The sequence below is a fragment of the Acinonyx jubatus genome, chromosome C2 (genome assembly GCF_027475565.1).
Source record: "Acinonyx jubatus isolate Ajub_Pintada_27869175 chromosome C2, VMU_Ajub_asm_v1.0, whole genome shotgun sequence".
NCBI classification, from domain to species: Eukaryota; Metazoa; Chordata; class Mammalia; order Carnivora; family Felidae; genus Acinonyx; species Acinonyx jubatus.
In genome coordinates, this window is record NC_069384.1 from 119,922,279 (window position 1) to 119,936,611 (window position 14,333).

Genomic DNA, 14,333 nt, shown 5'->3' on the forward strand with positions numbered 1-14,333 from the left:
AACAGTTGGAGGCTCAACGGACTGAGCCACCCAGGCACCCCTCCCTCTTAATGTGAGTGATCCATAACAATTTATTTCTGTAATAACTTCTTACCCTAGTCCTTTCTTTTCCATTCCTACTGTCATATGTTTACCTGGATAATTCCAGTGGTCTTCTAACTGGTCTTCCTAGCCTCAGACTTTCCCAGCCCCAAATTCATTCTGGGCTCTACTTCCAGATTAATCATCTGAAAGTGAAATTCTAATCTTGTCTTTCATTGCCTCTAATACTTTATTGGCTCATTTTTTTTTTTTTTTTTTGAGGGGGAGAGATTGAGCATGAGTAGGGAAGGGACAGAGAGAGAATCCTAAGCAGGCTCTGCACTGTGAGTGCAGAGCGAGATATGGGGCTCAAATTGCGAGATCACGACCTGAGCAGAAATCAAGACTCACCACTTAACCGACTGACCTACCCACATTCCCCTGGCCCTTCATCTTTAGTGGATCTCTCTTGGTTTTTCTTGTCCAGCTTGCATTTTAGCTTCTTTCTGGAACAGAATCTCGAATTTACTTTGGGGTTCCACTCCTCTGTGCTCTCAGGCTAGACAGGCACATAACCCAAATCTGATCAATTAGTGGATTTATTCTCCCTGGCACAGTGATGTGTTAACAGCTATGCATGTGACTCATGATGGTCCAATGAAATCAGGAAAAAGGCTCTTTCTTAGATTAAACTGGCACAATGTAAACTTCTAGCTAGTGCTACCCAACTTGCCACTGTGCGGGAAGAACCTGCTTGAGAATATAGTCAACACAGAAGCAGAACTTCCAGGAGATGAAGGTAGGTAGTGTTATTTGAGCCCCTGAATCCACCTGGACCTGTAGCTAGAACCACCCATGGGCTTTTAGTTATATGGGTCAACAATTTGTGTGTGTGTGTGTGTGTGTGTGTGTGTGTGTGTATACTTAAATCAGTTTGAGTTGGTCTTGTATCACTTGAGACCAAGATTTCTCACTGATTTTCCTATAAAGACCTGCAATATTGTGATTAGAAGAAATATATATTTGGTCATTCATATTTCTCATATATATTTGGTCTTTGTCCGTGGTTCCTGGCTCCCAAACCCTTGGAACTTCCTGAGCAATAAGAGCAATGGGAGCATCTTTTCTTATAAGATTTGGTCTCTTAGGTGTATGTAGGGGAATGGGTGAAATAGGTGACAGGGGTTAAAAAGTACACATCACGATGAGCACTGAGTCATGTAGAGAATTGTTCAATCACTATATGGTACACCTGAAACTAATATAACACTTATGTTAGCCACACTGGAATTCATTTAAAAAAGATTTGAAAAATATAACATTTGGTCCCTTGTTCTCAGTTCCTAAAAACACCTTAGAGCCACAAAGGGGAAATGGGTGCCTTATAATTCATAACAAGCCCCTTTCTATCACACCGGAGTTTATGATAATGAGGTGATTTTTGGATAGCACCTAAGATAGGGCTGGTTGCCAAGGGAAACCAACCATAAATAGAGGGTTAAAACCTTCAGTCCTACCCCCTGATTTCCAGGGAGGGGAAAGGGGCTAGAGGTTGAATCAATCACCAGTGGTCAAGGATTTAATCAATCATGCCTATGTATGAAACCTCCATAAAAACCCAAAGGACAGGATTCAAAGAGCTTCCAGGTTGGGAAACCAGAATGCTTCTGTGTGCCACCATGCTGGGCCCCAAACTCCATGAGGACAGAGCTCCTTTGTTTGAGACCTCACCCTCTAAATATCTCTTCATCTGGCTATTGATTTAATATCCTTGTAATAAACCAGTAATCCAGTAAATAAACTGGTTTCCTGAGTCCTATTAGCTGTTCTAGCAAATTAATAAAACTCAAGGAGGGGGTCATGAGAACCTCAGATTTACAGCCAGCCAGTCAGAAGCATAGTAACAATTTGGACTTGTGATTGGTGTCTAAAGTGGTGGTGGAGGGGAGGGGATAGTCTCGTGTGACAGAGCCCTTAACCTGTAGAATCTAATGCTATCTCCAGATAGGTAGGGTCAGAATTGAGTTGAATTGTAGGACACCCCGCTCACATTTGGCAGTTGTTTCGTGGTCAGGGGAAAGACCTATGCCCACACATCAAAACTGGGGTCAGAATAATAAGACTCAAATACCTAGTATGCCATTCCGAGAGCCTGTGTCAGCCCATCCTTCTTTTATTTCCCATGGCACTTGCCCTTCTCCCCCTTCCTGTTTCTCATCTAGCCAAATGTCCAGGTCCTGCTTGCATCACAGGTGCCACAAGCTGTAGTTTGTGGAGGCCAGGATACACCAGGAAGAGGCTAGAAGCAGACAGGTAAGTAAGACATATGGTTGAGAGGAAAATTATGAACCTTAAAAATAGTACTGAATGTCACCTCCAGAGGGTCAGTTGAGGTTGAAACATGAAAATGGTTGTAAGGGTGTGAGAACAAATCAGGCTGGGCACAGTAAAAGGTAGTGGAGGGCAAGGTGGATGAATATGGATAAGGGACCAGGAGGTGTAAGACAGTACAGTTTGTAATTTCAAGGCTTGGAAAGGGCCAGAAACCATGTCGCTGGGGACTTGAGTGGTACATATGTGCCTGGAAGAGAAGCAAAGTCAGTGTCCTATTTGGATGTTTTCCTCTGGTGAGCAGTGCTTATTGATGCTTGGTGTGCTGGGGTCATTCCATCCTACATACAGGTCGTCACAAAAAATCAGGTGGGGTCGCAGGGAAAGTTGCTCTGGAACCTCAGGGTGGGGCTGGGCCATAACAAAATCTAGGGCAAGAAGTCTCCCAGGAGCATGCCTAGATTGAGAGGTTGAGCAGTAGCCCTTCATGTTTCCTGGGTCTGATTTTGGCCCAGTGTCTTCCATGTTTCCTTGTAGAGCAGCAGGTTATATAGACATAAGTCTGCTAGGTGACATGAGGGGCCATGCCAAATGTCTAATATAGACCTTGGTGTCTCACTTGGGCCACTCCAGAGGGGTCACTGGCTGCAAAGGCCTCTTTGACCACGTCTAGGGTAGAAAGGACCAGTGGACCTATTTATTGCAATCTAAAAGAGCTTAAAGCAAATACTTCTAGTTCCCTGCCTAATATCTTTTCTGACCTTATTTTCTTTCTTTCTTTCTTTCTTTCTTTCTTTCTTTCTTTCTTTCTTTCTTTCTTTCTTTCTTTCTTTCTTTCTTTCTTTCTTATTTTCTTTATTTATTTTGAGAGAGAAAGAGGGAGAGAGGATGTGAGCAGGGGAGGGGCAGAGAGAGGGGAAGAGAGAATCCCAAGCAGGCTCTGTGCTGTCAGCGCAAGCCTGATGTGGGGCTTGAACCCACAAATGGTGAGATCATGGCCTGAGCCTAAACCAAGAGTCAGGCATTTAAATGACTGAGCCATGTAGGCGCCTCTGACCTTATTTTCTAACAGAGCTCACATTTTTCTTATGGCAGCAATGTTCCCAGTTAAAAATTAGGGATGAGCATGTGACATGCTTCTGGCCAACTGCAAATGAGCAAAAGTTGCTGAGGATTTCTGAGATTCCCTCATACAGGTACCAGCACTATCTCCTTGTCCCTTTCTTCTTCTTCTGGTCTGGAATGGAGATGGGAGGCTTTCAGTGAAGCAGCCACCTTAAAACTATGAGGATAAAAACCACCTGCTAAGGCAGATGGTGGAGAAAGAGAAAGGAATGATGTTGGGGCACATCTGTACCTGCTCAGTCTTCCTCTACTTACTTGATTAAGCCACTATAGCTGGTTCTGTTCCATGTAGCCAAACATCATCTCTCACTGATGCAGAATTTAACAGCAAATAGGTATAAATCATCGTCATGGAGAAAAACAAAGCCCAGAGTTATTTAAAAAAAAAAAAAAAGGCAAGCACAAATGTAGAGGAGGACGGAGCTTCAAGAGGAAAACAAGGTCTAAAGTCTTGATCACTGTGAAGCTGAGGGAGCAGTGTGGGATGCATGGCTCATATGTGAGTAGTGCCGGGGCTGCAAACCACTTAAAATGGGGCCAGGAGTGTGGCAGGCGGGGCCAGCTTAAGGCCTCAGAGGATTCACGTGGCAGCCAAACTCACAAAAGACTGTCATGATCCCTGAACACCACACTTTTGGTCATCCTTTTCGCTTTTCTTTACGAAACTCTAGCCATACGGCAATGCTCTATAGCGTGTGAGGCCTTCAGTTCCTTAGTGGAAGCTGAGGTGATTTCAGATAGTATTAGATATTGACATGGAATTATATAACAATGAATCACATGGTAGAAAGCTATGCACTTAGGGAGCCTGGGTGGCTCAGTCAGGTAAGCGTCCAACTTCAGCTCAGGTCATGATTTCGCAGTTCGTGGGTTTGAGCCCCATGTTGGGCTCTGTGCTGACAGCTTGGAGCCTGGAGCCTGCTTCGGATTCTGTGTCTCCCTCTCTCTCTCTCTCTCCCCCTCCCCCAGTCTCTCTTTCTCTCTCTCTGTTTCTCAAAAATAAACATTGAAAAAGATTTTTTTAAAAAGCTATGCACTTTTCAATTCTCTAAAAATGTAATCAAAGTAATGCATACATATAGCTAAAAAATCAAATAGGGCTAAAAAGTTCATACTGGAAAACAACAGACCCTTTCCCTTCCCTCAGGCTTTTCCTCCAAAGAAAACCACTTTTAACTCATTCAGCTGTTGTTTTTTTCTTTTGTATTTTTTTTTTTTTGGTTTCACGTTTTTATTTAAATTCTAGTTAGTTAACATATAGAGTAATATTGATTTCAAGAGCAGAATCTGGTGATTTATCACTTACACATAACAACCCAGTGTTCATCACAAGTGCCCTCCTTGATACTCATTCATTCAGCTGTTTTTCGTGAGATTTACTGCCTTACTCCAAAGAAAGTGCTTTTTATATGATATTTCCATTAAACATTTTACGTATTGACTGTTATCCTGTCTTCTCACCAAACCTCTCAACAGTTCTATTTCAAAATTTTTAGTTAAATCAACACTTGTTGTATTGACTGGTATGGTCATATATATTTTGTTCACAGTATTTTTCTTACTCATAAAACTTTTAAGATTTTATTTTTAGGTAATCTTTACACCCAATGTGGAGTTTGAACAGTCTGAGATCAAGAATCACATGATCTACTGACTGAGCCAGTCAGGTGCCCCAATTATATAACTTTCTTCTGAGTTAATAGTGTTAATTTTTCATTTGCACAGTTTCCTGTGTACCAATTCTAAATATTTCCCCCGATTTCTTTTATTTTTCATACACCCATTAGTATTTCTTGCAAAATACTTAAGTATTTCCAAAGTTCGATTCAGTTTTTACCACAGTATTCCTCCTTTCCAAAGTCTTCTATTTTTCTGTCCATTTGGACTAGTTCTGATCTTCAACCATCATCTGGGATTCTGTTTTCTTTTTCTTTTTTTTTTCTTTTAAGTTTATTTATCTTGAGAGAGAGCTCAGGGGAGGGGCACAGAGATAGAAAGGGAGGTAGGGGAGAGGAAAAAGAGAGAGAGAAAGAGAGAGAGAGAGAGAGAGAATGAATCCCAAGCAGGCTCTACACCATTAGCGTGGAGACCGATGAGGGCTCAATCTCACGCACCAAACGGTGAGATCATGACCTGAGCCAAAATCAAGAGTCACTTAACCAATTGGACCAGTCAGGTGCCCCTGGGACTCTCTTTTCTACTTTTCTATATTGGTTCTCCTGATTTCTGGATTCTGGATTCTTCATCTTTGTGGTTTATTCTCATTTTGCTCAAATGTGTTCTCTGGGAGCTTCCTAGGAAACAGAGGAGGCAAAGAGTTTGAGTTCTTGTGTACTGAAAACTACTTTATCCTCATACTTGGTTAGAAGTTGGGAATGTATAAAGTTCTCATAGAGTTTTCATGGCAGTGCCTCATTGTTTCTAGCTTCTGGTTAGAAGTCTGAGGTCATGCTGATTCTCAGTCCTTTGCACGGAAAATACAGTATTTATCTGTAATTGTTAGACTTTGACCTTTATTCCTAGTGTTCTAAATGCCATGGTGATATAGCTTTTATCATTCACTGTGCAGGGCACTCAATGGGCTCTTTCAATATACAGATTTATGTCTGTTAGTTCTGGGAAAGTTCTTGATTTATTTGATAATTATTTGATAATGCCCTCTCCCCACTTTTCTCTGTTCACTCTTTCTGAACTATGAGTTAAATATTGGTGTTCACAGACTGATCCCCTCTAATATTTTCTAATTTTTCATCTTCCTATTTTTGTTCTACTTTTTAAAGCCTTGCTTGAATTCATCTTTCACCATTCATTTTGAAATTTTTATTTTGGCTATCATTTTTACTTGCCAAGAACTTTTTCTTATTTTCTGATTATTCTTTTTTCATAGCATCCTGTTCTTGTTTCACAGATGCATTATCTTCTGTTTCACTGGGAGGAGTCATAACGAATTTCTTTTCTTAATTTTCTGTATTGTCTCTTTATCTTCAGAGTTCCCTTTTTTCTCTCAGGCTTGGTTTCCTATATCAAACTATTGCCTCAAGTATCTGGAGATGTTTGGATTTCTGTTCACAGTGAAGCATGAGGCATCCAAAGGCTTATGGGAAGCTCCTCTGTAGGAGCAGGGCTTGCTTACCTGCTGGGCTTCTTTGAATGATGAGGGCATGGCCAGGTGTCAGCACCTGTTTTTCCTTTCTCTGGGCCTATCCAGTTTTCAAAGAATACCCCAGTCTTCTACATGGCTTTTGGCCTCCAGAAGCAGGGCAGACAAAGAAGGCTGCAGTAATGGTAAAGGCTGTGTCCCAAGTGTTAAGTGTGTAGAATTTTCCCTAATCCTCCTCTTTTCAGCTTCTTACTTCACTCTCATTCTCTGCCATGCTGGGTGTGCTGGGTCTGCTGAAAGGCTGTTTAATTTTTCTAGGGAAAACTCCCTAACTAGTCTTCCTTCTCCTGTCTTCACCTCTCCTCCAATGTATTTTCAACATAGAGCTAGAGTAATCCTGCTGAGATGTGGGTCAGATCAGGTCACTCCTCTCAAAATTCTCAAATGCCTTTCCATTCTCAATAGAGTTAAAAACTAATCATAATTGCCTAGAAGTCCCCTTGCCCTCCATGCTTACTTCTTGGAATTTTTTTTTGTCCTATGACTCTCCCATTACCTCTCACTCCACTCCAGCCATGTTGGCTTCCATACTGGTTTTAGAACACACCAGGTAGCCTCCTGCCTTAAGCCTTTGCACTCGCTGTTCAGCTTACCTGGAATTCTCGTTCCCCAGATATACGTGGCTTGCTCCCTCACACCTTCTGGCCTTCACTCAAATGTTTCTTCTTCGTACAGCCTTCTCTGGCTATCCTAACTAAAACTCCCAACGCCTGACATACATGCTTTATCTCCTTTTCTTGCTTTATTTTTCCCTTAAGTATGATCCCCATCTGATATCTGATATACAATGTGTATTTTACTTCTTTTTATAGTTGGTTTACTGTCTGTCATTCACTAGGAAGTAAGATCCATGAAAGCAGGAATTCACTGCTTAACTCAAACAAGGCCTGGCATTTGTGTGTTGTCCCGATCAGATGGAGTAGCCATCAAATGTGGGGCACTCCGATTGGGTGGAGGCCAGGGGCACAGGCGATAAAAGAGTCCACCCAAGGCAGAACAAAAGAGATAAAAGTTTACTGAATACATTGTAAGGAAGCAGTGGGCAAGACAGCAAAGGAGACACTGTAACGAAGCACGGGTGAGGAGCCACAGTTACAGGGCACAGTGAGGAGGTAGTAAATGTATGGAATTTTCCCTTTTTGATAATTTTAGGAACTGTGCTCACTGGTAATTGGTTAGTTAGGGCCTATGGTTATTTAGAGGTGGGTTGCTTCGTGAGCCTGTTTGCATTCAGCTCAGTGGTCACCGTGGGCCCTTTGGCCTTGCTCTACAGCATTAATAAATTCATGTTGAAATAAATAAATAAATCAGTAAGAATGAATAAGTGAAACTATCCTTAAGTATTCTGTTTTTTTTTTTAATTAGTCAAAAAGCAACCCTGTAAGATGTAGACAGTTCAACCCTCTGCTAACCTTTTTTTTTTTTTTTTTTTTTTGTAACTAGTGAGGTTGCTGATGTTTCTGAGGAAGCTTTCATTGTGTGTGTTCCATCATTAAAGGTAGTTCAATAAGAATTCCTTGGTAGGCAAATAAATTACTTTAGGCTATTAATTTGGATTTCATGAAAGAAGTAGAATTAGAAATTAGCTTGTTAACTTGCAAATGATAAGGACACAAAAGCAATCAAAAGAAGAACATTAGTTCTATAATCAGTGATATCACTCATTGCTTTTAATGTTTAAAAGGATACCATTAAGGCTAAATGGCAAGAGATTTCCCTGTAGAATCCAACCAGCTAACCCTGTTTTGAGGAGTCTTTCTAACAACCTGAGGTGTTCCATGGAAACAAGTCATAATTATTTTGGTTCAAAATGTGGATGTATTAAAGCTACTCATGATATATACTACTATATTTGGGAAATTAATACTTCCTTGAACTATAAGTTGTTTTTAAATGCTTTTTAAATGAGAATCTGTATTTTCAGGTGGGTATTTCATAATTATCTTCCCTACTTATGCAAATTGAACTATTTACTAAGCAAGCACAATGTTTTGCAGTTCCAAATAAGTACTCAATGAGAATCATTTTCCGTCAAATCATCTGAGACTGCCCATCATTAGCACTTAACTACAATAAAGATCAGAACACTGCCTGTGGTATTTTATAATATCTTTTGCCACAGGGTATAGTGAGTAAGTTACTCCCATACTAAGGAAAACCAAATGAAATCATTAACCTGCTTTCAGTTTATTAAGCTCAGATTAAAGTTAAATTTAAATTATTTTTAATAATTCCATTGAATTTGAATTCAATTCAAATGGACTAGGAACATGTTTTGTTTCTCCAAAATAAAGGGATAATTTAAAAATCTTGGAATCATTCGATTGGCTTGTGAAGAAATGGCAATGCAGTAGTTTTAACCTTTTATTTTTATTTTTGAGAGAGAGACAGAGAGTGTGAGCAGGGGAGGGGCAGAGAGAGAGAGAGAGAGAGAGAGAGAGACAGAATCCGAAGCAGGCTCCAGGCTCTAAGCTGTCAGCACAGAGCCTGACGCGGGGCCTCAAACTCATGAATTGTGAGATCATGACCTGAGCCAAAGTCAGACACTTAATGTACTGAGCCACTCAGGCACCCCGGTGGTTTTAGTTTTAAAGTGGTGATTACTTCATTATTGGTGAAGTAATAGTGTAATTCTTGTAAAACTGCCACTGTTAAAAAAAAAAAATGCAACCTAAAACTATGCCATGTCTCTAAGATCATTGAAGAGATGACAAAGACCAATACTTCTACTACTTAATTCTCTCCACATAACCTGCCAGATAATGCACCAAGATCTCTCCCCCACCCTTTTTAAAAATTTTTATTTAAGAGAGAGAGAGAGAGAGGGAGAGAAAGAGAGAATCTTAAGCAGGCTCTGAGTGGAGCCTTACACGGGGCTCCATCAAAAGACCCCGGGATCATGACCTGAGCCAAATCAAGAGTTGGACACTCAACTGACTGAGCCACCCATGTACATCTCTTTCCCCCTTTTAAACACTGAATTTGGATGTTCAAATCTGTTTATATGTCTTTCATTGAGCTTTATTTAAAATGGCGTTACTTCATCCCTCTGTCGGCTGTAAGTATGGCTATCGTTAATTCTGGTCATACATATTAATGAAAGGAAGAGGGCAGCGTTGGCCAATGTGTAATAAATAACTCGTTCCATATGTGAGTCTCTCATTTTCAAAGGATTACATGGTCATAAACCACCCTTACTGCTCTCCCGATGCCAATCAAATTGAAGCCATCTTTGATGGTCCAGAAAGCACATCAGAATCTTAGAAGAGATGTCACCTGAGTTTTCCAATTGCTATCTGGAGGAATATCTGCAGGTGGGTTGGGAAGGAGAATAGAGAATAGGACAGAGTCCCTCAGAGAATAAGTGAGACTCAGAGAAGAGAGGGAAAAGAAAGAGCAACTGAGAAAATTTCACTCTAATGACAATCGTTACAGTAGCCCCATCCCCCTTATCTGGGCTTTCTCTTTCCACAGTTTCAGTCATCGGCGGTCAGGAAGCAGATGGGTTTCCTTCTGAGGAGTTATCAGAAGGTCAGTAGGAGCTTAATGCCTGTCATTCTCCTCACTTCACCTCCTCACATAGGCTTTGTTATTTCACATCATTACAAGGGTGACTCCAGTACAGTAAGATATTTTGAGAGAGAGGCAAGCCATTTTCACATAGTATGTATTTATTTATTTATAGAGCATGAGCGGGAGAGAGAGGAAGTGGGGGAGAGAGAATCTTTTTTTTTTTAAGTTTATTTATTTTTTGAGAGAGAGAGAGAGAGAGAGAGCACAAGCAGGGGAGGGGCAGAGACAGACAGAGAGAGAAAGGGAGTCACAGAATCTGAAGCAGGCTCCAGGCTCCGAGCTGTTCGCACAGAGCCTGATGTAGGGCTTGAACCCATAAACTCTGAGATCATGACCTGAGCTGAAGTCGGACACTTAACTGACTGAGCCACCCAGGCGCCCCAAGAGAGAGAATCTTAAGCAGTCTCCACACTCAGCATGGAGTCCAACGCCTCAATCCCATGACTCTGGGATCATGACCTCAGCCAAAATCAAGAGTTGGACGCTCAACCGACTAAGCCACCGAGGCACCCCCACATAGCTTTAATTACAATATACTAGCATAAGCATTCTATTTTACTATTAGTTATTATTGTTAATCTCTTTCTGTGCTTAATTTATAAATTAATCTGTCATAGGTATGTATTCATAGGAAAAAACCTAGTACATACAGGGTTTGATCCTATCTGCAGTTTCAGGCATCCACTGGGGATCTTAGAACATGTCCCCCATGCATAAGGGGAGACTACTGTACTTAGGTCAAAGATGACATATGACATCCTAGAAGTTCTTGAACTCTGTGCAAATCACTGGGCAAATTGGTACAAGGGTAGGCGGTTTATGATAGTGCTCTTGGTTATCACTTAGCTCAGACCAGTTATTTAATGAAAAAAGTAGAGCAAGCTGTGAGTAGAATAGCATTTAGGAGTGAATGGATGTGGACAAGTGGAGGGGAACACAAACTGAAAACACTCTACCTGTCTTTCTGGCTCTTAATGCTTCAAGTATGTCAGTAGCAGCCATTTCTCCCAGGACATTGTTTCCAAGGTCAATTTCCCTTAAGTGAGCAGAGTATTTGATCAGGCTGGACAAAGAAAATGACAAATCAAAATGGCAATGTTACTCAAAGAAACTCAATCCACTTATTATGGAGTATGATCTTTCTTCTTAGGTCCTCAATACTCTCCTTGACCCCACTTCCAAAGATGATGCACTGACCCAATTTGAAAACTGAAGATATCCTGAATTCAGGCTTTTCCAATTTAATCTCTCTAGATTGGATGGCCCCCTTCAGCAAGTTGGTAGGATAAAGACTTAGTTGCCTTCAATATTCCATTCATTTATTTATTCATAAGATGTGGGGGTTGTGCAGGGTTTCCCAGTCTTTTAGATTTTGCACACCGGTAAAATGTCAAAAACTTGGGAGGGAATGGTTTGGCAACTTTTAGTATGTCAAATAAATAGCAATTCTCACCTTGTCAATAAATAAAAGAACAAATATTTTTACATGAAATTAGGAAGGGCATAGTCTCAAAATAAAGGATTGTGTTTAAAATTGAGTAAGTTTAGCTTTATGAAAAATGAACACACCATCTTTTTTTTTTTTTTTTTTCTAATCTCTTTGAGGATTATTGAAAATTCCTTCATGCCCTAGCACTGGCCTGACAACTGGTCTTTGGGAATCTCTGGCATGATGAGTGGACGTGAAATCTGGGTGAAGGCCTGGGTTCCTGGTTAGCTTTTACCTCCTGTCAACCGTGTAGTCATGGGCAGATCATGTGTCCTCTGGGGTCTCACCTTTCTCATCTGTAAAACTGGCCTCCAAACTGGCTGTTCTGCCTATTTCATAAGGTTGTGGTGAAAACAGAATGAAGCAGTTCCTGTGAAAGTATCTTGCAAAATGCAGTATCAATGATGCTATCATACTGAGTGCAGGCTTATTAAATGCATATATGTCTAACATTGCAGAGATTAAAGGAATTTAACTCATGGCCTCTGCTCTGAAAGAAATTATCATCTGACTTCCAATAAAACAATTTTGAGTCCTTACCACACACTGAGGATATGAAATTTTAGTTAGGATCAGTAGTGAATATAAGGTCATTCTCTTGCTCCCTGTACACATTTTCTATTGATTCAGCAGCCAGAATTCAAGGGTGGGGCTGAGTGGTTCCACCAGACTCTCCCTCTCAAAGGGTCTTGCTCTCCAAAATAGCCTGTCTAATCAGGACTTGCCTGGCTTTGGCTTCCTGAACTGCCTGCCTATATCCAATTCCTTCAGGTAAGATGGGTGAGAACAGGGATGCTTCAGAAGGAAGCAGGAAGAGAATGAAGAATGTTGAAGACAAACTTCACAAGTCGACAATTTTACATCTAACTCTGATTCCAGAGGCCAAGGATTTAATCACTATGCTATTCAGCCTCGCATGAATTACGGTTCTTTATACATCAGATGTGATGAGGGCCACCCACATGCTTAAGCACTTGCGCCCAGCTCAAATGGGCCTTCCAAGGGTAGGAGTGGAGCTGAAATCTGCCAAGTTTTGCTAGTCAAGTCCTGGGCCCTGGAGCATAGACCTAGAAAGGTTAACCTCCTCCCACTCATTGGCCAGAGGTGGTACGTTTTTAACTCATCTGCCCAGAGAGGCTCTTTTTCTAATTTGTATAAAGGTACTTGCTGGAGCCCTAGGCACTATATTTAGCACCTTCCATGATCTAATTTAACCCTATAAGAATCTCTTGAGTTAGACACTATTATTATCCCCATTTTTACAAAAGAGGAAACCGAGTTACAGAGAAATTATGATAAAAACATAGATAGGTTAAAAGTAAGAGGACAGAGAGAGGTATATCATATTAACATTAATCCAAAGAAAGCTGAAGTGACTATATTAATATTCATCAAAGTAGATTTCAGAAAAGGGAATATTATCAGAGACAAGAGAAAAATATTACTAGGGACTCCATAATGATAATATGGGCCAATTCTTCAAGTGACTTAATCTTAAATATTTTGCACCCAACAAAAGATCTTAAAAATATATGAAACAAAACTGATTAAACTGCAAAGAGGTATGAACAAAGTCACAATTCTCCTCTCAACAACTGATAGAACAAGTAAACAGAAAATTTGTAAAGATACAGAAAACTGTAACAATGCTGCCAACCAACTAAACTTCATTGACATTTATTCACATTCCATCCAAAAACAGCAAAATACACATTCTTTTCAAGTAAACATGGAACATTTACCAAGACAGATCATAATCTGGGCCATAAAACAAGTATGTTCTCCAATCACAGCAGAATTTAATAAGAAATCAACCAGAGAAAAATATTTGAAACATTTACAAATATGTGGAAACTAGGCTGACAGGTCAAAGAAATCAAAAGGAAAATTAGAAAATAGTTTGAATTGAATGACAATAAAAATACGTATCAAAATTTGCAGGATACAATTAAAAAGTCCTTGGTATTAATATAACCATTTACATTAGAAAACCAAAAAGTTTAAAATCAGTAACTTAAGCTTCTACTTTAATAAATTAGAAAGAAAAGCACATATTAAAGCCAAGGTAAACAGAATAAGGGAAATAATAAAAATAAGAATATAATACAATGAAATTGAAAAAAACTAAAACATTAGAGGAAACCAAAAGTGAGTTCTTTGAAAAGGTAAATAAAATAGATAAAATTCTAATCACATTTATTGGGGGGAAAAAAGAAAACAAATTATCAATGTCAGGCACAAAAGAGGATACATCACTGCAGATCCTCCAGATAGGAAAAGGATGAGAAGGAAATATTATGAATAACTTTAAGGCAATAAATTTGAAAACTTAGCCAAAATGAACAAATTGCTTGAAAGACATAAACTACCGAAGCTTAACACCTTCCTCCCCAAATAACCAGAATAGCCTTCTATCTACTAAAGAAATTGAATTTGTAGTTAAAATCTTCTCATAAAGAAAACTCCAAAAAAAAAAAAAAAGAAAGAAAACTCCAGGTCCAGATGTCTTCACTGGTGAATTTCATCAAATATTTAAAGATAAAATAATGCTGATTCTACACAAATTCTTCCATAAAATAGAAAAGGAGGGAACACTTCCTAACTCATTCTGTAAGGCCAAAATCACCTTAATCC

General features: G+C 39.9%; 1 protein-coding gene across 5 annotated transcripts in view; it reads right to left on the reverse strand.

The window, feature by feature from the left end:
- The window catches only part of LOC106984994 (uncharacterized), a 48,766-nt gene that overhangs the window by 1,162 nt on the left and 33,271 nt on the right, over positions 1-14,333 (reverse strand). For 3 of the 5 annotated variants that reach the window (XM_053221375.1, XM_027061707.2, XM_053221372.1), the window contains one exon: positions 11,167-11,273. In XM_053221375.1, the coding sequence (XP_053077350.1) occupies positions 11,167-11,273 (107 nt within the window). Of the gene's footprint in view, positions 1-3,709; positions 3,787-4,665; positions 5,772-11,166; positions 11,274-14,333 lie in introns of those variants that run through there. The other 2 variants (XM_053221374.1, XM_053221373.1) reach the window with 2 other exon arrangements.